At 38.0% G+C, this 25,649-nt stretch overlaps 1 protein-coding gene and 1 pseudogene across 2 annotated transcripts in view; one reads left to right on the top strand and one right to left on the bottom strand.

Annotated features, from left to right (window-relative positions):
* Positions 1-800: 800 nt before the first annotated feature.
* Positions 801-19,701, bottom strand: LOC141489239 (uncharacterized; annotated as a pseudogene).
* Positions 19,702-19,794: 93 nt separating this feature from the next.
* MCM3 (minichromosome maintenance complex component 3) overlaps positions 19,795-25,649 on the top strand; it is a 43,169-nt gene continuing 37,314 nt past the window's right edge. The window contains exon 1 of one of the 2 annotated variants that reach the window (XM_074237182.1): positions 19,795-19,956. In XM_074237182.1, coding sequence (XP_074093283.1) covers positions 19,879-19,956 — 78 coding nt within the window. In that variant the 5' untranslated portion in view covers positions 19,795-19,878. The remainder of the gene's footprint in view (positions 19,957-25,649) is intronic. The other variant, XM_074237183.1, reaches the window with a different exon arrangement.

The raw sequence follows: 25,649 nt of genomic DNA, 5'->3' as shown, positions 1-25,649 counted from the left end.
TGCAGATACCTCCAGGCTTCCCTGAAATCCCATCCCTAGTCAGGAACTTCTTGATGAAAGATAAGTGGTCTTCATAGCCAGTGAAATAAAATTGGTCTTAACCCACTGATAAGGTTTGATATAAGAGGAAAACAGTATATAGAGGATTCAATGTCCAACTTTATGAGAAATCTCTTTGTATTTTCCAGTTGAGCAATTTCCTTTCTGTCTTCATCTCCCACTGATACCTACAGTTCCAAGATAGCTTCCCTTTCTATAATGGACATAGGGATTGTTGGGGTAAGGGATGATGATAATGATGATGATGATGATGATGATGATGTGTTCATGAAAGATGAAGAGACAGAGAGACAGAGAAAAAGGAGAGGGAGAGAAAGAGAACAGAGAGAAGTGTGAGTAAAGAGAGAACAGAGAAAGGGTAGGGAGGAAGGAGGATGGGGAAAAAGGAAACAGAGACAGATAAACAGAGAGAGACAGATTTATGACTTTAGATCTCAAAAGGAATTGAAAAAAGAGGTGGATGAAATTTTTAAGTGGATAAAATTAATATTGGCCACAATGTAAAAACTAGTACTTTTAACTTTCTCCTTTGATTTCTAGGTAGCTACTTCTCTTCTCTCAGTTTCCATTTCTTGGGAATCAAGGATGGAAGCAAAGCTGGGGAATGAGAATGAGCTGGTGAATTTTAGTTGTGAAACTAGTGGCATCTTTAGGGATACTCATACTACAGTGAAGGACCCCAATAGGCTCATGTAGAGTTAAACTACTGAACCACCACAAAAAAGAACAAGGTATCACTTTTAGGACCCTTAGGTAAAAGTTTAGTAGTCAAGATTTACCATAATCTAGAGCCTCACATCTGATAGACCTTAGAGATTCTCTGGTATAACTCTCATTTTACAGATTGGGCATGTGACTCCCAGAGAGGGATAGGGCAAGTAAATTCTATAACTATTGCTTGTTGTTAAGTGTAGGTTGTTTTAAGAATGTTATCCAGCTTTGTGGGATGGAGTGGGGTGGGGGTGGGGAGATCAGAAAGACATACCCAATGTGGTACCTTTTTGTGATAGTACCACCTGACTCAAGGGGAAGCTGGATGGCATAGTGGATAGTGCACTGGCCTTGGAGTCAGATGGATGGAAGTTCAAATCCAGACTCAGACTCTTGGTACTCACTAGCTATGTGACCTTGGGCAAGTCACTTAACTCTGACTACTTCTCATCCATCTCCAGTCATCCTGATTTATAGCTGACCACTGAAACCAGATGGCTCTGAAGGAGAAAATGAGACTGGTGACTTAGCACAGCAGAGAGAGAGAGGGGGGGGAGAGAGAGAGAGAGAGAGAGAGAGAGAGAGAGAGAGAGAGAGAGAGAGAGAGAGAGAGAGAGAGAGAGAAAGAGGAAGGAAGAAAGAAAAAAAGAAAAGGAAGGAAGAAAAAAGAAAAGAAAGAAAGAAAAAAGTTCCAACCTCTCTGCTTCCTATTCATTCCCCTCTCATCTCTGATGCCATCTTTTTAGAAAATATTCAATTATGATTGGAGGCAATTAGATGACACAATGTCTAAAGAAGACATTAAGTCAGGAAGACCTGAATTCAAATTCAGCCTTGGATGGAGAAGTCACTAAACCTCTTTCTCAGTTCTCGACTGTAAAAATGGAGATAATAACAGTAGCTACCTCCCAGAGTTGTTGTGTGCATCAAATGAGATAATATTTGTAAGGTGCTTAGGACAGGGACTAATAAATACTTGCTGACTTTCTTCCTTTTTTTCCCCTTATAGCTAGCTATCATGATCACAGTAAAGAGACATCATGACACGAAGGAAAGAGGATGAGTACATGAGTATTTATAAAGAGCCTACTATGTGTCAGCTGCTATACTAAATACAGTTATGATCTCATTTTTATTATCTCCATTTTACAGTTGATGAAATTGAGGCAAACACAGATTAAGCAACTTGCTCAGGGTTATATAGCTAGTAAGTGTCTGAGGCTAGATTTGAATTCAGGTTTTTCTAACTCTAAGATCTTCTGTTCTATCCACTGCACCATCAAGCTGCTTAAAACGAGAGGATTCTGTGATTCTAATCCTTTTGTCATATTTACTTAAAAAAATCAACACCAAAACTCTAAAGCTATATCTCAGCATTATAGAATGGTGGTGATTTTGCCTAACTTCTTCATTTCACAGATGAAGACTTTGAGGTCTTAAGAGGCAAAGGGACTTGTCTACTTGTCTATATAGGGAGTAAAAGGTAGAACTTTTTAATAATTCAACCCATCTAAGTGCCACCTTCTATGGGAGACTTCCAACCTCTTTTATCCGCCCCCCCCCCATCACCCTCAGTGGCTACCATTCACCTGAACACTTACCTGTCCAAGGCTGGTGACTGGTCTCACTAGGGTCCTTTTCTCCCTCAGTTCTATCTTGGCTATCCGGGTTTAAGTCACTGGTAGCTCTTCTACCTCCACCTTAAACAGATATGTTGCCTCTGGCAGCTGTTGTTGCTTGTAGGACTGGGATGAACACCCCTCCATGGCTTCCTCCTGGTCACCTCTATTCTCCTCAATACCATCTTGCCATTGGGAATAATTTAGGTCACACCTGCTCTAAGGGGTGCTTAGAACCAGAAATGGTGACCTGGGTTTGTAGCACCTGATCCACATCTTCATAAAAGGGGCCTCCTTGAGGGGTCATGCCAGAGTGCAACAGTGCCACATAAGCCTTCTTGTAAGTCACCTTGAGAGCCTTGAATTTGGTGCAGCATAGGTGGGCATGTCAAGCACAGCTTTGTTCCTGGAGGCACCAGGCCACATCCTCACACACAACAGTGTTACAATGGACTGTCTTCAGGTGCCACTGAATGACTGGCTCCTCCAGGGTGGCAGGAGGTGCTGGATCTCTGCTGGGGCCCAAAAGACCCCAACTGGATCCTGCTGTAAAGTCTTAGAGGGCCCATCTGACTCTTTTCTGGTGACATGGGGGCTGAGGCCATTGGTGGCAAGGTTGAAGCAGAGCAGTCCCCTCTTGACACATAATCCGAGTGGGCTTGAGGAAGATGGCAAAATGATGATTTGAGGTACTATTCCCCCTCTTATGGCCACTTTGTGCTTACCTAAGGGGAGTTGTGTGGATGCTGTTGGACTGGGGAGGGAGCAGGAGGCCTTTTCCCAACAAAAGGGTGGAATGGAAGACTTGGGTGTCTGCTGCAGAACTAGAGGATGAAGGATGTTCTGGGAAAAACTGTTACTACTGTTTCTCCTTCTGTAGCCTCTGGTGGCTCTAAAAGGATGGTCCTCAAAGAACAGAGCAAGGGATGGTGTGGCGATTGCCAGATAGAAGAAGAGTCTGATGATGTCCTAGTTTTCTGCTTCTTTCCTCTGAGTCTCTAAGTGAATCCAAGGCCAGGCTGGATTCTGGTAGAGCCCTATAGTGGCTGGCTTCAGCCAACCACCCTCTAGGGTTGAGAGAGATGACTTCTGATTTGCTAGACTACAAGCATCTTATCTGCAATGTCCTGCCTCCATCAGAGGCTCAGCCAGAGGAGAAGGCTCAACCCTCCCAATGTGACTTCCCTCTCTAGATTGAGCGGGAAAATGGCTCCAGGACCTTGCAAATATAGAAGGTGCAGATTGTCTGCTAATTTACTTCCAGTTAAATACGACTCCTTCACAGCTTAACAGCTGCAGGTTAGTAGATCCAGCACAACTGGCTAGTCTATATGGAAGGCTACTGAAAGCAGGAGGGAAATGGGGGAGAGGTGGGAGGGGAGGAAACTACTCCAGAAAACCATTTGTACTATTTACATTCCAAGTCAAACAAACGTCTTTGTTGGAAAAACCTCTTCTGCTGCAACTGAACAGACCAGTTCCCACAGTACAGTTTGCAGTCATAGCTTATGGGGCCAGACTGGTTTCTGAGCTAAGCAAGTACCACCCACAGCTTTAAGCTCCAGTTTGTTTCTCTTTGCTAAACAGATGCTTCTTATGATGGAAAGAGCAGGGCCGGCCTGTAGGAATATAAGGTTGGGATGTGAGAGACTGTTTCTGGGATCAAGGACTTATGCATGTGAAGAAGGGTCAGAAGAATATGACAATTAGGTGGGGAGAATTACCACATACATTTCTGACTCCTCTCACCCTCTTCTAACTCTGTTTCTCTGCTAGGGCTGTCACAGAACAAATAGAAGGCTATTCTAGGATCATTGTGGTACTCTAAGAGGGTCTTTTTCAAAATACCATCAGGCCACAAGAATCTCTAAATGGACCAGTGTTGCATCTGTCAAACAAATATCACAAGGCTGGTCCCAGTATCATATCATGAGACCCATACCAGTATCCCACAAGTGAAGTTGAGAGCCCTGTATATAAACCAAGAGAGAATAAGAGTTAAAAAATATGAGGCCTGTGATGAGATTTCAGAGCCCCAGAGTCAGGAAGGGGCAAAAGAAACAGTTTGGTAAAACTTGGAGTGAGATATAAGGTCATCCTGGAAGATTGTTCCAGTGGAGGATTACAATAAGCATATTAAAAGATGTAAAAAATTTATAAATGTTATCATAGCAAAGTGAGTGGAGACACTATATTTAGGTTCTAACATAGTAATTAATATTAATAGTCTTGAGGAAGAAGAAATAGCTTTGAAAAATGCCAAGATGGAAAAAGTAAATGGATTTGATAAAGTATATGTAAATTATATATATGCATATACACACACACATGCTGTAGATGACCCCCAATTTTGATGATGTTGAGTGATTGATTCTCAAGGTATGTGAAAGGGAAAACCACTAAAGATATGGAGAAAAAAACTCAAACAATGTATTTAGAAAAAAATAACTGAAAGACTATTAATTACTGACCTATGGCTGATTTTGCTATCTTTATAAAATTTTTATGAAAATCTACTGAAGCATACTAAACATTCTTAATGGAGGTAGTAGAAAGGAACCTTATAAAAGTTTATGCAAGTGATATTCCATAGTAGACCACTTCTTTTATGATTGATTGAAAGATGTTGAGAATCCAAGGTATTGCTTTTTTGTCTGATTTTAAAAAAAAATTGGTTTAGTAGAGCAAACTACTCCAATAAGGCTTCTCCCTTCATGTGTCAAAATTATATGATTATTCCTTTCAAGATAAAATAGCAGATGACCCTTTAATTTAAAACAAGTGAGATACAGAACAGGGGAAACGAATGTTCAACAAAACTATTCCCAACTGTCATGAAGAAGGTAAAACTTTGGGTCTGAGTTAAACAAGAAATCACTAAAGATGATGAGGGTGATGCTATTTGTGCTAATAACATCAAGACCTAAAATATTGCAGAATTTCCTAAATCAGAGCCACAATCATGTGTGATACAGTGAAAAGGGTGATGAATTAGGAATAGAAGAACCTGAGTTTTATGTGTTGGACTAAATGACCTCTAGGGTCCATTGCATTTTTAAGTCTATGAAAAGTATTTGGTCTAACTCTCCATGTAGAAAAACTAATGGATGAGAAATGCCTATTGTCCAATTGATGATATATTACTGGAGGAACATGTTATAGAATTTGTTCATTATTTTACATGACAATGAGCTGGTCCCAGAAAAGGAGGAAGAAATTGTATTGGATTGCTTTTGGGGAATGATGTAGTTTTTTTTTAATATCCCTAATATTTTCCCTGAAGCAAGGAATTATCTTTTTAACACTAATTTTCTTCAGGTGATATTTTATGAATGTGAGTCTCTGAAGAATTGCGTTTAAGGAGTACCCAAAAGGCAAGAGAGAGGCACATGGTAAAACAGACTAGTCTACAACATATTTTAAAAAATGAACTTAACATTTATAAATCAATTTAATGTTTTCAAAGCATTTTATATTTGTTATCACATATGATCCTCTCAACAACTCTATCCCTGGAAGGTGGGTAGTATTGTTTTTCCCCATTGTACAGCTGAGAAAACTGAGGCAAATGGAAGCTAAGTGACTTATTGAAGGTCACAAAGCTAGTAAGTGTCTGAAGCAGGCTTCCAACTCAGGTCCTCTTGACGCCTCATCTCGCAATCTATCCATTACACCATCTAGCTTCCTCAAATTAGGAATTAGTCAAAAAAATGTTTTAAAGGATATCATTAAAGCATATCTGATTGATAAAGATGGATCAGTCACATAGAAAGAGTGAGGAATAGTTCATGGACTTCTTACTTGTCTCATTGGTATCCTCTTCATGTTAAAAGAATATGAGAAGGCTCTTCGAACTTTGGGTGGACCACTGTCATACAGGATGAGTGGGCAGGGGTCATAGTTTGTTTTAGTAGATTCATGGGATTATGTGCATAGCAGTGGGCTAGGTACTGGAGATATGAAATCCAAGTGGAAAAGAATTGTTTCCCTTTAGGAAACATGTGAGAGAGTGAGACAGACAGAGCAGAGGTCAACTAACAGAGCTCAGTTATCACAATACTTTGGATCTGTGAGAGAGAGAACATAGCCATTACAAGCCATGTGTAATGGGGCTAGACAATGGGAAGCCCATCCTCAAAGCATAGACAGTGGTGCTCTGCTTCTTGTTAAACCCTGGGGAGAGGTTTGGGGCTGTGTTTCTGGAAGTGCCTGTTGTGAAATGACTCAGATGAAGGGACCTAGTTCTTTACTTCAGAGCACATGCACATTGACTGCTAATTATGATAATTACCAGTTGAGGAAAGAGGTTTTTTTTTCTCCCTTTGTTACCCTCTTCCTTTCCTGTTTTCTCCTCTTCCTCTTTTCCTTCCTTTCCCTCTTTCCCTTTCCCTCTTGTCTTCCCCCCTTTCTTCTCTCTCTCTCTCCCCTTCCTCTCCCTCTTATCTTCCTCTCTTTTCTTTCTCTCCTCCCTCTCTTGTTCTCTTTCATTCCCTTTTTCCTTCTGCCTCCCTTTCCTTCCTTTCCTTTTCTTTTTCTCCTCCCCTCTCTTCTCTCTCTCTCTCTCTCTCTCTCTCTCTCCTTTTTGCTTTTTTCTAAGGCAATGGGGTTAAGTGACTTGCCTAAGGTCACACAGCTAGGTAATTAAGTGTCTGAGACCACATTTGAACTCAGGTACTCCTGACTCCAGGGCTGGTGCTCTATCCACTGTGCCACTTAGCTGCCCCACCTTCCCTCTCTTCCTATCTTTCCCTACCTCCCTTTCCTTATTTCCTCTCCCTCTTTCTCTCTCCTGCTCTTTCCCTTTTCTTCTCCTTTCCCCCAACCTTCTCCCTGTCGCCTTTTCTCTCCCTTTCCCCTTTACTTCTTTACTTCTCCTTCTCCTTCTCCTTCTCCTTTTCCTTCTTCTTCTTCTCCTTCTTCTCCTTCTTCTTCTTATCTTCCTTCCCTCTGTCTCTTTCTTTCTTCCCTTCCTTTTCTTTTCTTTTCCACCCTTTTCCCCTCTCCTCCATTTCCCTACCCCCCACCTTCCTCTTGCCTTGTTACACATTAAAATAAGAAAACAAGTTGGGGGGCGGGTAGGTTGCACAGTGGATAGAGCATTGGCCCTGGAGTCAGGAGTACCTGAGTTCAAATCTGACCTCAGACACTTAATAATTACCTAGCTGTGTGGCCTTGGGCAAGCCACTTAACCCCATTGCCTTGCAAAAAAAAAAAAAAAAAAAACTTAAAAAAAAAGAAAGAAAACAAGACTTTTTTAAGCCTCTGGATATGGAGAGAGCTAACTAGCAGTATTTTGCCCACTCAATTTAACCTGAAGGTATGAGGACATGAACCTACTGTTGTATTGTCTCTAATTCTTTCTTCCCTTAAGTAAAGGAGTATGGAATGGACCAGGCTGTGACCTTGTGAGCTTCAAAAATTTAGAAGAGTTGAGTTGTCAAAGGTCCAGGGATGGAAATCTGTGTCAGATTTTGCCGAGTGTATTTATTGCCCAATGAGAAGCAAGGTCCAGGGTAGTTTGACCCAGCAGAGCAGTGGGTTGAAGGCACCAAGAAGTAGTGACATCAGCTCATCCATTGTCTATGTTTATGGGCATGACATCAGCTCATCCCCTGGCTATGCTATTACACTTGCAAATGAGTTTGGTGGGTTAATGCTTTGTAGCAACCACTTTAATTTTGGACTCACTTTCTCCAGGGACTGAAGAGCTATAAAAAAAAAAGTGTCTTTTTCTCCTCCCTGCTAAAAAGGCGAATTCAAAAGATTGGTTTGTACTTCTGTCCTTTATAAGTTTTCTCAGTAAATATACCTTCGTGAAAGCTAATTGATCTTAATTGAGTAAATGATATTGGAGTGGTAATCACTGGAGGGTATCAATGATATAACTGGATGTATTTGGATGTCGATATTGGGGAGAACAAACCAGAATGCAGGCTGAAGTTAATAGTATTAGAGAGACACTCTCAATTCCTCAGGTTTACCATTGAGTCTTTGAGAGGGAGATGCAGCTGACCTAGTTCTGGGGACTTGAGTTCTGGGAACCTGCTAGTTTGCATGTGTGTTGGAACAGTAAATCCAAAATCATGCTGCACACCTACCACAGATTATAAAACCAAAGTATAAGGAGGTTAAATGTTTTATCCAAAACCACATTATATTTACTTTCACAGCCACCACCACTCCTAACAATACCACAGTATTGCATGGTAGAAATCATGTGGTGAAAAGAGTTGGGTTCAAATTCTGAATGTGACACTAGCCATATGACTATGAACAAATCACCGAATCTAGTTTCCTAATCTTTAAAGTGGGGACATATTGAAATTATATTGTAAGATAATTTATTTATGATTGCTTTATAATTCTAAAAGAATACAAATGAAAGTTGCTATTAACATAAAGTATATAATAGTTTTTTGGAAGAATAAAGTGCTATATTTATGTATGTATATTTATATATATTTACATATATATTCTGCTAAAAATTCCTTAAGAATTTATCACTTTATAATATTACAGTGCAGCATTTGAAATGAGGGCTATTTCACTCATCACCTAGAGACCCAGTTGTTCTTTGATCTTCTGGAAGTCTCTTTCATTTTAAGTAAACAAGGTGACTTTGGAGATTGGCAGAAAATAACAATAAGTGACTATTTGTAAATGCCCCTTCTCTATTTGATTGTTTCTAGTATCAGCCAGAAAGACACTGGATAGACAAAAGCCAAGAAAATGTTCCACTGGAAGTCAGTGTCAGATCAAAGACATTTTGTTTATTGTTTTAGTGTCACATAAAAAAGCAATTAAATTCTTTGGAAAAGAGATAATCTTTCAATGTTTAGCCCTCCAGACTGAGTCCTATGGTCTTTTATGGTGTAAATAGAGGCTATTTATTGTTGTTTACTCATTTTTCATTGTGTCTTATTCTTTCTGACTATCTTGGATTTTTTTTTTTTTTGTGACAATACTTGGAGCAGTTTGCCATTCCTTCTCTAGTTCATTTTATAGATGAGGAAACTGAGGCAAACAAGGTAAAGTGACTTGCCAAGGATCATATAGCTATTAAGTATCTGAGGCCAAATTTGAATTCAGGTCTTCCTGACTCCAGGTCTGGCACTCTGTTCATGCCCACCTAACTGCCCCTTACTAGATGTTGTGTTGGAGCTATAAATACAAAAGCAAAGGCCATCTTTGTGCTCAAGGAGTTTATTTTCTAATAGGAGGAGACCATATAAACATATACATATATGTACATATATATATATATATATAAACATATCCATACACATATCCATTTCTCTCTCTCTCTCTCTCTCTCTCTAGCTATCTATATTTCTACACATATACATATTTGAGACATAGCTAGCAATGGGCATTGTGATCTTGAAATTTAAAAGAATGTTGAAAAGGACCTTAGCAGAATAGGTTGAAAATCCTTCCCCAGAGCAATAGTAGAGTTAATTTGGTTCCAAAAACTGGAGGAAGCTTTGGAAAAGAGGGCATAAGGGAATGGTTGCTCATGGTGGTCAGTAGTGGGGAATAGTAAGTGAGATAAGGCATGTTTGGGGTCTGCCTAAAGTAATGGATCAGGTGGGGTGGTTACCAAGGGCTGGGGGTGGAAAAATTCTGGGGATTAAAAGGTCAAAATGAACAATATATTCAAATATTACTAGCCTATTGTTCCCCAAAGTATAAAACTTTGTGTTCTTGTCTATCTATGAATCCCTGGATTCAAATCAACAAGCAATACAATACAAGGTTAAATAACAATAGTATGAAATGTGAAAAGTTAGGTTGGAAGACATTGTAGATCATAAACAGGAAAAATTAAGAGTTCTGAGACTCTTGTCAAATGATTAGTGGACAGTGAAGACAATAGTGAAGTGCCCCACCCCCCAATCTGCTTTTCCCAGGTTGCCTCTTGGCATAACCAATTTTAACTGTCAGTACTATAGACTTAGATTCAGACCTCTGAGACAGAAAGCACAGAGCTACATTTGGGATTAGGGCTCAATTAACATTAATATTCTATCTTGATCATCCAAAAAACTCTCAAATGCTGCACTAAATGAAACAATACAAATTCATGCTTTTTTTTCCCCTTCTGGTTTGCATTTGTTTTTTTTTAAGCTAATTAATAAAATGAACTTTCTTTAACTATGCTATATAGCCCTGGACACAAATTTGAGCAAGATATCAAGAGTTTATCCTTCAATTAACTATGTTAACAAGGATGGGAACTTTCATATATACTGGAGTAGAGAAACTCATGAACACAAGTAGGTTTGCTTGGTCTGCTTGACTCTTCGGGTAAGAACACATTTGCTTTTGCTAAAGGACACGAATGACCAGTGGCTCCTAGTTGGTCAGAGGCAACTAGATGGTACTGTGGATAGAACCCTGGGCTTGGAATCTAGAATATTTAAGTTCAGAACCAGCCTTACTAATGGCATGACCTTGGGCAAGTCAATCTCTGCCTCAGTTTCCTCAACTATAAGAGCTAACGTTTATATAGTTTTTACCATATTCCAGACTCTATGCTAAGTACTTTACTATTATTATATCATTTGATGCTTGCAATGACCCTGGGAGGTAGGTGCTATTATCTCCATTTTACAGAATGAGGAAACTGAGACAAATAGAGGTTAAGTAACTTGCTCAGGTTCTCACAGCTACTAAATATCTGAGATCAGATTTGAACTCAAGTCTTTCCAAGTCCAGGTTCTATCCATTTACCACCTAAAAAAAGGAATTATAAAAATACCTACTGGGAAAGATGATTATAAGGATAAAATGAGACAATATTTGTAAAAATGCTTAGTTCAGTGTTGGACATATTTGTTGTTATTAAGCTGTTTCAGTTGTGTCTTTGTGACCCCTTGTAGGGTTTTCTTGGCAAAGAGACTGGGAGTAATTTGCCAATTCCTTCTTCAACTCATTTTACAGATGAGAAAACTGAGGCAAGCATGGTTAAGTGACTTGTCCAGGGTTACATAACTAGTAGGTATCTGAGACCAGACTTGAACTCAGTAAGATGAGTCTTTCTGATTCCAGGTCTAGCACTCTATATATTATCTAACCACTTAGCATACAATAGACATCTTAATGTGTTTATTTATTACCTTCATTCTTGTAGACAGAGCCTGCACAATTAGAAATCCATCACTTATGATCTAAGAATACAGGTCCCTCCCATATAGGTTGTTTTTCCCTGAAAAAAACCCTTATACCAATCTTGTGACTTAAATGATCCAGAGGATTTAGACACAGGTAGTTGACATTTGCTTCATGGTCTCTAAGACATAAAAGACCAAGTTAGGAAAAGTCAAGGCTCCTTAGCATTGAGAAACTTATTACAAACTTGAACTCTTCTTTTTTTGGGTGGGGGGAGAGGTTGTAGATCAGTGGGGTTAAATGACTTGCCCAAGGTCACATGGCTAGGTAATTATTATGTGTCTAAGGTTGGATTTGAACTCAGGGTCCTCCTGACTCCAGGGCCAGTGCTCTCTCTATCCATTGTACCCCCTAGCTGCCCCCCACCTTAAAGTCTTCTTGACCAGGTCTGTCATCAATGACAAATATGAAAGCAAGGAAAGCTATGTCCAAATGAACCAACACCATATCAACCATAAATCAACACTGCTGCCTATCCTTTCCATTCTCCAGTTGAATAAAGTTCCTTTGTAGAACTTTTTATGATGGACTTTTGTCTCATTTTGCTTTAATCTTGAGCCTGAATCACTCAAAGATTTGTCATTAGCAGAAGATGGGTTCAGGAAGATCTTATGATTGAAGTGGAAGAGAGCAGCAGCCTGGAGCTATTATGTGACCTGATAGACAACCTATCTCCATGGTACTTTTGGTGATATAGGGCAAGTCCTCCTAATGGGATAGGAAAGGGACCTTCACAACCCTATAGGGACTGTTATGGAGTTGACCAGGTAGTCAACAAGGGAGAAAGTTTTGCTAGGGCTCATATTCTCTGGATATTGAGTCTTACACCCTTAGATTTTTAATAAATCAACTTTAAAACTACAGAGGAGGCATAGCTTCATGGAAGTTTTTTGAGAAAAGATCCATCATTCAATAAATATTTATTAAACACCTACTGTAGGATTTGAGTACTAGGCCTGGAGTCTGGAAGACTAATTTTTCCTGAGTTCAAATCTGGCCTCAGATACTATCTGGGTGACAGTCACTCAACCCTATTTGCCTCAATTTCCTCATCTGTAAAATGAGCTGGAGAAGGAAAAGGCAAACCATTCTGTATCTTTGCGAAGAAAACCTCAAATGGGGTCATGAAGAATTGATCATGACTGAAAAAATGACTAGACAATATGGACTAGGCCCTGTGGATACAATTATGAACTATCTGTAATTGTACATTTTTTAAATTCCAATCTCTCCATGAAATATTAAAGCAGTTAGTTTTTAAAATAGTCTAGAAATGAAGTATCTTTAAGGTTTCAAAAACTTGATTTATCATGTTTCAGAACTGAGCCTTGATAAGATATTTGTACATCCTAGTCAAAGTTTGAAAATTGGGCCCCCATGTGACCATTTCTTAGAAGTTATAGAGTGATCCATGAGAAGTTAAGTAATAAAAAGCTCATAAATGCAGACACCGAACACAAGGGACTGAGCCTGTCCATTAGGAGTTTTTGTAGTGGGATAAGGTGGTGGGGGATGAGATCAGCTGAAGTATCAGCTAGGGAATCAGGAGAGGCTTATAGCCAAGGGATTGTGGGGGAGGGTGGGTACAGGTGGAGAGTAGTACATTCTAGACATATGAACTCAATATGAATCACCAATGGGATATGGTCACCAAAAAAGTTGATGGGGTCTTCCACCACATTAAAAAAGACAGTGTCCAAAATTAGGAAGGTGATTATATCAAGATCATTTTGGATTGTCTTCTGTTCTGTATGCATTATTTTTGGAAGGAAATTGTTAATCCAGGAATTGTCCAGAAGAAGGTGAAGGAACTTAAGATCTTGCCATCTGTGGACTGACTGAAGAAATTGGGGACATTTAACCTGGAGAAGAGACTTCGAATACCCATGATTGCTGTGTTCAAGTACTGAAGGGTTGTCATTTGAAATAATATTAATTGCTATTATAATTATAATTTATTTGATTCTCACAATACTCTGAGAGGTGAATATTATTATTTTTATCACCATTTTTCAGGTGAGGAAACTGAGGCAAACATGTTAAGTGACTTGCCCACAGTTAAGCATCTGAAGCCGTATTTGAACTCAGGTTTTCCTGACTCCAGGCTAGGATCTCTATCCACTGTGCCACTTAGTGGTCTCTTTGAGAGGGGGATTAATTAGACTTGTTCTGCTTGTCCCTAGAAGATAGAACCAGGAGCAATGAATGGGTGGAAATTGCAAAGCAACAAATTTAGGCTTGATATCAGGAAAATCTTCATAACAATTTAAGCAGCTAACAATAGGCAACCATGGAGTACAGTAAATGAAGATACAGCATTACAGAATCTCAGGGTTGGAAGAGAGCCCCAAAACCATCTAGATCAACTCACACCCAAATTAGAACTCTTGCTGTAAAATTCCCAACAAGTGATCAACCAGTTTTTGCTTGAAGACTTCCAAAAGGGGAACCCATGACCTGCTTCAGCAGCCTCCTTTCCTTTGGGACAGCTAATAATAATTTTATAGTTGAGGAAACTGAGGCAATCAGAGGTTAAGTGACTTGCCCAAGGTCACCCAACTGGTAATAGTAATAATAATAACAAAAAACATTAATATAATTCTTACTATATATATGTATTATAATTATTGTGCTAAACACCTTACATTTGTTATCTCTTTTGATCCTCACAATAAACATGGGAGCTAGATGCTGTTATTCCCATTTTATAAGTGAGGAAACCAAGGCAAATGTGTTAAGTGACTTGCCCAAGATCATATAGCAATGTTTGAGGCTGAATTTAACTCCAGGTTCAATTCCATTTGAAATATGATTTTTTTCTTAAGTCTGCCTTTTTTCATAACTATATTTCAAGAAATCTTAAATTAAAACTGCATAGGACAAAATGCTAAGAACACTAAGAAAATAAAAATAGGATGCTAGGCAAAACAGATAAGTCTAGTCCTTATCTCTATACTATATTCCTTATACTAGGCAACTCTCTCTTAAATTTTAGAGAAAGTAACCAAGAGATATTTTCCTCATGTGGGAAATTAGACAGGTCTAGTCTCAAATCCCATATTTTCTCCTTCCCTGGAAATCCTGAAAAACAAAGTATTACCTTAGCACCAATTTTCATGGTATCCAAGATCTTCTTCCAGCTCAATATTGTGAACCTGAAATTGGGTTGGTCTTAAAAGAAAGCCTAGTGATAAGAAATCATAAATATGAATAAAAAGGAAAGTGGGACACAACAATACATTTTACTGCTTTCTTTCTCCCTTTTTGTCCCCCTGCATACATCAAATCAATAGTAAATAAAATCCATTTCTGCCAGCATCAGTTTCCTTATATGTAAAATGGGATTAATAATAGAATCTAGGGTTGTTGTGAAGAAAAGGTAATATTTCTAAAACATGTGGCAAATCTTAAAGTGATCTATAAATGCTAATAATGGTAGAAATAGTAGCAGTAGTATTGCTTCTACAAAGAATGGACCAGTTAATTGCTCTATAGATCAACTCACTATCCCTAAGTCCACTTTCCTGACCAAAATGTTCCTTGGTCACTGTTCTTCTATGTGTGCTACTTCCCCCTACCACAGGAGTTCTTGACCTTTTTTTGGGCAGACTGCTGAAGTTATTGACCTCTTCTCAGAATGTTTTTAATATTTTAAAATACATGAGCATACATAGGGAACCAATTATAGTGAAGAAAAGGTATAATTTTTCTCAACAAAATTCTCAAATCCCTAAGAATACCTGCTCTGTGGGTGGACTTCAGAAAAGCCTGGAAAGATTTACATGAACTGATTATGAGTGAAGTGAGCAGAACCAGAACACTGTACACATTAACAGCAACATTGTGTAATGATTGGCTATGATGGACTTAGCTCCTCTCAGCAATGATCAAGGACAATTCTAGAAGACTGGTGATGGAAAATACCATCCATATCCAGAGGAAAAAATGATGAAATCTGAATGCAAACCAAAGCATACTATTTTTTCAAGTTTGTTTCAAAACTTTTCTTTCTTAGTTATATTTTCCCCTTAGTTCTGATTCTTCTTTCAAACATGACTAAAGTGGAAATGTTTAACATTTAAATATACATATATATATATATATATATATTCTATATAAGAGTACTCTCATAGGGAAGGGGGAGAAAAATGTGGAACCTCAAAAGCTTACAAAAAGATGAATGTTTGTATATAATTGGAAAAAATAAAGTAATATTAAAAAAGAATATCTAGTCTATTAGAATATAAAGTGCTTGAGATCAGAAGCTAATTCTCTTTTATATATATTTGTATTCCTAGTGCTTAGTCTTGATCTTGGCTCAGTATAGTAATGACTTGATAATATTCATTAATTCATTCATTCATTGAGAGTCTTTCCTTGTATAAAATTATAAATAGGATTTCTCTTCCTGAATTTGTCTGCAAATGTAGAAATCTGATTCTGGTCAAATTTTAAGTTTTTAAACTGTAGTATTATAGTTAATCAATAAAACCTTAAATATGCATTCATACAGCCAGGTTTTTACCTATTTCTTAGAAATTAGCTCATAGGATCGATCCTTATAGCAGTCCTATAAGTTAAATAGGTATAACTTGCTGCACAGAGATCATTTAGTAGAGTTTTATGCAAATAGCCTTTGATCCACAGGTTACAAAACTATTAACACCATCAAGATGAAGAAACTCTACTTAGAATAAATTAGTGAGGAAGGAACAAGGTGGTCAGGAGCATAGCAAGGATTTAACTCTGGTATACTTCATGTTTGAACTTTGAAGGACAAAGATATTTATTACTGTATAACTTTATTGAGTTAAATTTTAATGAAAGGGTAAATGAAAGGGCAAGATACATTTATTAGCAAGGGATATGTTACCTGTCAATAAATGGGTCAATGGATTACCTCTATTAATGCCAAAGACTCCAAGCAAGAGGTCAATTGTTATATAGAGTACAGAACAGATCAGGGAAGATGACATCATGGGATTTAGGGTGACATAACTGGTTACAGAGTTGAGATTCAGGGAACATGATTGGTTGAAAGGTTGGTGGGGGGGGGCTAGCAAAGACTTCTTTCTTGAGACAAATAAGTGCTGATTGTTTGAGTGCAGGTGAAACTTTTGGACACAAACTGAACATCCTTTAAGTATAGTTTGGTGGAGTAACATGTCCAAATGTTCTTGTGTTTACACACAGTGTCTGACTTTTCATGACCCTGTTTGTAATTTACTTGGCAGAGATATTGAAATGGTTTGCCATTTCCTTCTCCAATTCACTTTACAGCTAAGAAATTGAAGCAAATGGTTATATGATTTGCCCAAGGCCACACAGTTAGTAAGTGTCTGAGGCTAGATTTGAACTCTGGAAGATGAATCTTCCTGCCTTCTGTCTTACAATTCTTTCTTTTGTATAACTTAACTGTCCATAATCTCATTAACAAACTGTGTGATGGAGAATCTTTTTTAACTATATGATTTCCAGAATTTATTTTCATGTTAAATATTTTGAAATCATAGATATAATAATAATAGGAAGAAGAAGCAGATTGAAATTTGAATTCAACAATATGTTACTTTCAGGACATGCTATAAAAATGCTGAAAAAACAATAAAATGAAGGTCAGGATATAATTTATTATGTAAAAAATCATGATAGTATTTATGATCTCAGACAAAATTAAAGCTAAAATATTTTTAATTCAAGAGACAAAATAGGGAAATTATACTATATGTCAGTCATATTAATCCATATTGTTTTAGACTTTTTAAAAAAACTAGATAGTAGAAGGCTGTGTAGGAAATGATGAGTTGGTGAGCTTAGAAATTATGGAACAACCTAAACCTATGAAAGAAGATGCTATTTACCTTCAGATTAACAGAGGACAAGTGGAAATAAGCATAGTATAGTCTTACATACCTATGAATGTATTGTGTATATATGTGTATGATTATAGATATCTATGCATGTGTACTTATGTATTATATTTGTATGTGTATATCTGTGCTCAATTGTATCTGTACTTCTTGGGGAGGGAGGAAGGGGAAAATAAAGTAAAATTGCACAGCAGAGAACAAAAGAAAATCTACAAGGAAGCAAAGAAAAAAGATGGACAACTTTGGACATAAAATGTATTTATCATATAGGTTTCTTGATATGGAAATTTGTTGCTTTATAATGAATTCTCTCATATTCTGCTGTGTACATGACAATGTTTTTCTTTTCTTATTTTGTATTTGTTTAAAATTTTTAAAAATAAAAGATAAGAATATGCATTTATGAAGAACTTTAAGGTTGTTGTTTTTTTTTTTTTTTTTTTTTTGCAAGGCAATGGGGTTAAGTGGCTTGCCCAAGGCCACACAGCTAGGTAATTAAGTGTCTGAGGTCACATTTGAACTCAGGTCCTCCTGACTCCAGGGCCAGTGCTCTATCCACTGCGCCACCTAGCTGCCCTCTATGTAAAGCTTTAAAGGTTTACAAAGAGCTTAAAAATATTATTTAATTCGATCCTGATGGCATTGTCCAAAACAGGTCTCCCTGGGTTGTCCTGGATCTCTAGATCTAGATAGTTTATTGGTAATCTGATGGGAATGACACTGAATAAGCAATTTAATTTGGGAAGAATTGTCATTTTTATTATATTAGTTCGGCCTAATCGTGAACAATTGATATTTTTTCACTTGTTTAGATCTGACTATATTTGTCTTAAAAGTATTTTGCAATTGAGTTTATACAGTTTCTGGGTTTGTCTTGGGAGGTAGATTCCCAAGTATTTTATATTGTTTACAATTACTTTAAATGGAATTTCTCTTTCTGTCTCTTGTCCTTGGGCTTTATTATTCCTATACAGAAATACTGATGATTTATATGGATTTACTTTATATTTGCATCTGCTATTCTTAACTTCATTTTTCAGATGCTGAAACTGAGGCAGAAAGAAGTTAAATGATTTCAGGGTTACACAGATAGTTAAGCATCTAGGAGTGGATTTGAAATCGGGTTTACCTGACCCTATCGAAATGCGCCACCTGGTGATCACTATTTAGAACTGGAAGGGGGACCACATAGTTCAATCCTTTAATTTACAAACGAGGAAATGTAGGCTCAGAGAATTTGGGATTTGTCTCAGACTACATAGCTCCTGAAAGTCAGAGGCAGAATTTGAACTCGACCTTCTTTATTCCAAGTACAGTACCCTATCTAGAACATCACAGAGAGAAGCTGCTTGATACATGTGAACAGATATTGGCTTTGCATCGATTATTTTATTTTACCAAAGTCTAGTGATATGTAAAGAGGAATTTCCACCTTTCATTCATCCTGGCTAAGAAATAAGGGCAGGTCACCTTGGGGCCAAGGCACCTCTCCTAAGAGTATCAATTACAGGAATGTTGCTGAATGATCTTTGGAGGGAGTTGCCCAAATCCATAAAATCTCAAGTGCAACAGGAGCTTTTGGTAAATGTTTAATAGAATCCGTGCAATGTAAGCATTTATACACTTACCTCAAACCGACGTTACTAACATTTCCTCCAATCACTTTCTTAAATCGAGACAATCAAAACAGTAAATCAAGTTCTGGTTTGGAGCATTTGTCGATTTCCAAGTTATAAATACTCTCAGTGAAAATTTAAAATTTAATAATAGACAATCAATAATAATAATAATTAATTTAACAAGATTAATCGCCTTTTTATGTCATCTGATCCCTTCGATAATAGAACACTAATCCCAAACTAGTATTAAAAACGGGCACAGAACAAGGGAGTCGTTTTCCCCATTGCAAAGTGAGTATAAGGCTCAGCTGAGACTGGACGGGAGGACAATGTTACTATTTTCTCCAGAAGGGAAACAATTTGTTAGAAATGAGTCCAAACCATCAGTAAACACTGAATGTTCCGGACTGTTAGATTTCTATCACATGGACTACAATTCCCAGAAGGCACAGCGACACGTTTTTCTTTGCAGTCCCCCCGCCCCCGGAGCTGAAAGTCACCCGGCGCCCCGCTCATCGCGCCCTCTGATTGGCCAGTTGCGATCTTTTGACTTAAGGCTCCTCTGGAAGGGCGGGGAAAGTAGCCAGGCACTGTAAGTTTCCCGCCACCGGAGACGTATCGGAACGCCAAGGAGAGGAAGAAGCTTCCCATTGGGTATCTACTCTTCCGGTCTTGTAAGGCGCAGCCAATCAAAATGCAAAGGTGCTTCCGCTACCCCTTGGGAGGTAACTTTTGGTGGCGGGAAAAGTGAAGTCATTTTCGCGCCAGGGGAGGAGTCGCCGCCCCGGCGGAGCAAAGAACCGGCCTCCATTCTGCCCGCTCGGAAGCATGGCCGCCACCACCGTGATAGACGATGTGGAGCTGCGGGAGGCGCAGAGAGATTACCTGGACTTCTTGGACGATGAGGTGAGGGGACAAGCCGCCCGCGGCCCCCGATTGGGGTTCGGAGGAAAGCCTGGGGCCGGCCTATGGGCCCCGGCCGGGGCGTGCGCTGCGAAGGAAAGCGTGGCCTTGACCGTGCGCGCGCCGCTGGAGGAACTGGGGGGTCCTTTAGTCGTGACTCTGGGCCGGCTTGGTTTGTGGGAGGGGACCCGGCTGTTCTGCTGGAGTTCCCGGGTGGGGGAGGTTTCGCTAGGACCCCGCCTTAGATGTGGCAAAGAAATGGAAGTCAAGCGAATGTCCTTCCCAACTGTGGTCTGTGTATGTCATGGAACACTATTGCTCTATTAGAAACCAGGAGGGACGGGAATTCAGGGAAACCTGGAGGAATTTGCATGAACTGATGCTGAGTGAGATGAGCAGAACCAGAAAAACACTGTACACCCCAACAGCAACATGGGGGCGATGATCAACCTTGATGGACTCGCTCATTCCATCAGTGCAGCAATCAGGGACAATGTGGGGCTGTCTGCAATGAAGAATACCATCTGTATCCAGAGAAACAACTGTGGAGTTTGAACAAAGACCAAGGACTGTTGCCTTAAATTTAGAAAAAAACCTGCTATCTCATTGTCTGATCTTTCTATCTCTTATACTTTGTTTCTTCCTTAAGGATACGATTTCTCTGTCATCACACTCAATTTGGATCAATGTATGCCATGGAAACAATGTGAAGACTGGAAAAATTGCCTTCTGTGGGGGTGGGGTAGGGGAGGGAAGTAAGATTAGGGGAAAAATTGTAAAACTCAAAATAAGTAAAATCTTTATATAAAAAAAGAAAGAAAAGTTAACTATCACATTCTCTTTGGTTGCAACTAAAGTCTTGAATTTATATTGGATTAGTGGAGTCAAGACAACTTGAGGCTTCTTGGTTCTCTAGGTTGGGGTCAAAAGGGGACAAGTAACAAAAACAAAAGCACTCTCTTTAACCTTTATTTTAGCATCTAACACCGAGCACTTAAGAGGTAACAGTTGTGATGGATTGAATGGTTGAGTTAAACGGTATTTTGGCTTAGACAGCTGTGAGTATCATCATCTGGTTGGGAGAAAGGGAGTAAGGACCTCCTATTTAAGGTGCTGGTGTTTTGCAAGGGTGTTGGTTTCTTTGGGGGGAGGCAGAGTGGAGAATAAGTCTCTTGTCATTGGCTGACCCCCTTTCTCCACTTAATGCAGATTAATAAGAGTAGAGAGTGTTTATCTGCCCAACATTTTCTTAGCACAGTGCTTTCCTAGAAGGTTTAAGATGAACTTCCCTGAAGAGCACTAAGGGGATAACTTGGTCCTAATACCTAAACCAGGGAGGATAGCATGAAGAGAACTCTTAGCCAACATCACTAATGAATATTGATAATCATTTATTTTTTTAAAGAAAGATTTTATTTATTTTGAGTTTTACAATTTTCCCCCAGTCTTGTTTCCGTCCCCCCACCCCTCACAGAAGGCATTCTGTTAGTGTTTACATTGGTTACATGTTATGCATTGATTTCAGTTGAATGCAGTGACAGAGAAATCATATCCTTAAGGAAGAAAAATAAAAGTGTGAGATAGTAAAATTACATAATAATATAACTTTTTCTAATTTGACGGTAATAGTCTTTGGTCTTTGTTCAAAGTCCATAATTCTTTCTCTGGATACAGATGGTATTCACCATTGCAGACAGCCCAAAATTGTCCCTGATTGTTGCACTGATGGAATGAGCGAGTCCATCGGGGTTGATCATCACCCCCCATGTTGCTGTTAGGGTACACAATGTTTTTTCTGGTTCTGCTCATCTCGCTCAGCATCAGTTCATACAAATCTTTTCCAGGCTTCCCTGAATTCCCATCCCTCCTGGTTTCTAATAGAACAATAGTGTTCCATGACATACATATGCCACAGTTTGTTAAGCCATTCCCCAATTGAAGGACATTTACTTGGTTTCTAGTTCTTTGCCACCAGGAACAGGGCTGCTATGAATATTTTGTACAAGTGATGTTTTTACCCTTTTTTTATCATCTCTTCAGGGTATAGATCCAGTAGTGGTATGGCTGGGTCAAAGGGCATGCACATTTTTGTTGCCCTTTGGGTGTAATCCCAAATTGCTCTTCAGAAAGGTTGGATGAGTTCACAGCTCCACCAATAATGTATTAGTATCCCAGATTTCCCACATCCCTTCCACATTGTTGATAATCATTTAAAATAAAATTTTTGCAAAAACCATGACTATTTTTTTGTGATTCTTTTTTTTAGTTAAAGATTTTATTTATTTTGAATTTTATAATTTTTTCCCCCATCTTACTTCCCCCCCCCACAGAATGCAATTTGCCAGTCTTTACATTGTTTCCATGGTATACATTGATCCAAATTGAGTGTGATGAGAGAGAAATCATATCCTTAAGGAAGAAACAAAGTATAAGAGACAACAAGATCAGACAATAAGATAACAGTTTTTTTTCCTAAATTAAAGGGAATAGTCCTTGAACTTTGTTCAAACTGCGTGGTTCTTTATCTGGATAACAGATGGAATTCTCCATTGCAGACAGCCCAAAATTGCATGACCAATATATTTAAAAAAATTATTCACTATGATCAAGTTAGATTTATTCTATAGATGCAAGAATGGTACGAAGTTAGAAAAGCAATTAGCAGGCATTCATATATAAAACCAAACCACTGTGAAATTCAGAATGATAGATACTGGAAAAATCTTTGTTAAAATGTAGCATGTAAATGTATACTATAAGTAGCTATATAGAGTTTAAGTAATTATACTAAAATTTCTATAAGTCATAGACTTACTCTTTTTAATAATGAAAGTTTGTCTAAAATCATTTACAATGGGAAAACACCAGAGATTTAATCAGTAGATAAAGGAGGATAATTAATTTTTTTCTTTATTCCATGTTAGGTCAGAAGAGTATAATAAAAATTGTATTACCTAAATTAATTTGCAGACTTAATTCTCTGCCAAACCAAGGGAATACTTGACAGGTAGACCAAATAATAATAAAAATCATTTGGAGGAACAAAAGATAAGAGAAATAATGAAAAAAAGTATGAATGGGGGAATATTACTTTCAGACCTCTAGTTTTACTATAAAGCAGTAATTATTGAAACTGCTGGTACTAGTTAAAAAAATTGAACAGTAGCTTAATTGAACAAATTAGATAAAAAAGGATCAGAAACATTTGAACTTAACTCAGTTATCTATATATCTGAAGAGATAAGATTTTTTGGCAAAAAAATTCTCTATTTGACAAGAATTGTTGGGAAAGCTGAAAAGCCAAAATTAAATTTAAATCTACATCTTACACAATAATTAGGTAAAAATGAATGTGTAATTTGAATGAATAGTGATACTAGGAGAAATTTAGATGATAGATTAGGTACCTTTCACATCTATGACTAAGATGAGTGGTTTGTTTTTTTTTTCCTCTCATCTAACATGGAAGGCAGATATTAAGGATTATATAACATAAAATAGACAAACCCTATAGCACAGAGAGCATCAGTATAACTCAAATTAAAAGGGAAGCAATGGGTGGGGGGTAAAAAGCCTTTGAATCACCTATCTTTTTTTTTGTTTGTTTTTGCAAGGCAATGGGGTTAAGTGACTTGTCCAAGGCCACACAGCTAGGTAATTATTAAGTATCCTAGGCCAGATTTGAACTCAGGTACTCCTGACTCCAGGGCTGGTGCTCTATCTACTGTGCCAGAACCAGGCCCAGACCCATGCAGGAATGAGCAAGAGGCCACCTGGACAAGGATCAAGTGACTGCTCACTGGAGATAAAATCTGAGGAAAAGAGAAGTCAGAGACGAGAGGGTCTTGAATCTCAGAGTTTGGACCTGACCAGATGGCCAAAGGGGAATCAGTCGCTCCTCATCTATCATTTTAATTAATATTTTATTTGTTTTCCAATTATATATAATAGTATTTTTTCTAAGGTTTTGAATTTTATAATTTTGTCCCCACCCTCCCTTCTCTCCCCCATGCCCCCAGACAGAAGTCAGTCTGATAATCTACATTGTTTCCATGCTATACATTGATCGAATTTGAATGTGTTGAGAGAGAAATCATATCCTTGAAAAGAAGATAAAATACTAGTGATAGCAAAATTATATAGTACATAAGACACTTTAAAAAAAATTGAAGGTAATAGACTTTAGTCTTTGTTTAAACTCCACAATTCTTTCTCTAGACATAGATGGTATTCTCCATTCCAGGTACTCTAAAATTGTCCCTAATTATTGCATTGATGGAATGAGCAAGTCCATTAAAGTTGATCATCACCTCCATGTTGCTGTTAGGGTGTACAATATTCTTCTGGTTCTGCTCATCCCTCTCAACATCAACTCATGCAAATCCCTCCAGGCTTCCCTGACTTCCCATCCCTCCTGGTTTCTAATAGAACAATAGTGTTCCATACAATAGACCACAGTTGGCTAAGCCACTCCCCAATTGAAGGACATTCACTCAATTTCCAGTTCTTTGCCACCACAAATAGGGCTGCTATGAATATTTTTATACAAGTGATGTTATTACCCTTGAGCATGATCTCTTTAGGGTATAGACCCAGTAGTGGTATTGCTGGATCAAAGGGTATGCACATTTTTGTTGCCTTTTGGGTATAATTCCAAATTGCTCTCCAGAAAGGTTAGATGAGTTCACAGCTCCACCAACATTGTAATAGTGTCCCAGATTTCCCAGATCCCTTCAACATTGATCATTGTCCTTTGGTCATATTGGCCAGTCTGAGAGGTGTGAAGTGGTACCTCATGAATCACCTATCTCTGAAGGAGTTCTGAATATACAAAGACCCAACATAAGCACATAAAACCAAGAATCATTTACCAGTGGATAGGATAAAAGGATGTGAACAAGCAAGCAGTTCTTAAAAGAATTACAAGCTGTTTATGACTGTGAAAGATTATTTCAAATCATTAATAACAAGAGAGATGAAGGTCAAAGCAATTCAAACCACCTCATCCAGGAATTTGACAAAGATGACAGAAATGCAAATTAGACCATGTTTAGGTTTGTGGAAAACTGGGCACATTAATATATTTTTTTAATGGAACTGTGTATTGGTCAAACTGTTCGATAAAGTTATTTGGAATTAATCCAGAGACAATGAAGTGTTCTAACCCTTTGAGATCCTCCTGCTGTGTACATATCTCAAGGAGGTCAATAATAGAAAAGCATGCATACCAAAAATAAAGAATTGAAAATAAAGTAGAGAACCATGGAATGGGGATTGGCTAAACAAACTGTGGTATGATGAATGTAATAAAATATTGTGGCTATATAAGAAAGGAAATATAAAGAATGGGAAGGGTAGGACTCCAGAGTGATATAAAACACAATTAGGAAAATAACATCTATATCTATATTTGTGTATATCTATATCTATCTACATGCACTATATATATATATATAGACTAAAACTGTAAATGGGAAGAATGATTTAAAAAAATAAACTGAATACTTTATATGTAACAATGATTAAAGTTGAGTAGTGGAGATTAAAAAAATATTGACTCACTTCTACATAGAGATGGGGAACTATGAGTATGTGACATCATTAACGTTGTCAGACTTAGTTGATGTGTGGGTTAGTTTTGCTAAATTCTTTTGCATTTCTCTTTTTTAAATAGATTTTATTTATTTTATTAAATA

The sequence above is a fragment of the Macrotis lagotis genome, chromosome 5 (assembly GCF_037893015.1).
Source record: "Macrotis lagotis isolate mMagLag1 chromosome 5, bilby.v1.9.chrom.fasta, whole genome shotgun sequence".
Classification (NCBI taxonomy): domain Eukaryota; kingdom Metazoa; phylum Chordata; class Mammalia; order Peramelemorphia; family Peramelidae; genus Macrotis; species Macrotis lagotis.
Note: the sequence above shows the minus strand (reverse complement) of the source record. Positions and strands in the feature narration are given on the sequence as shown.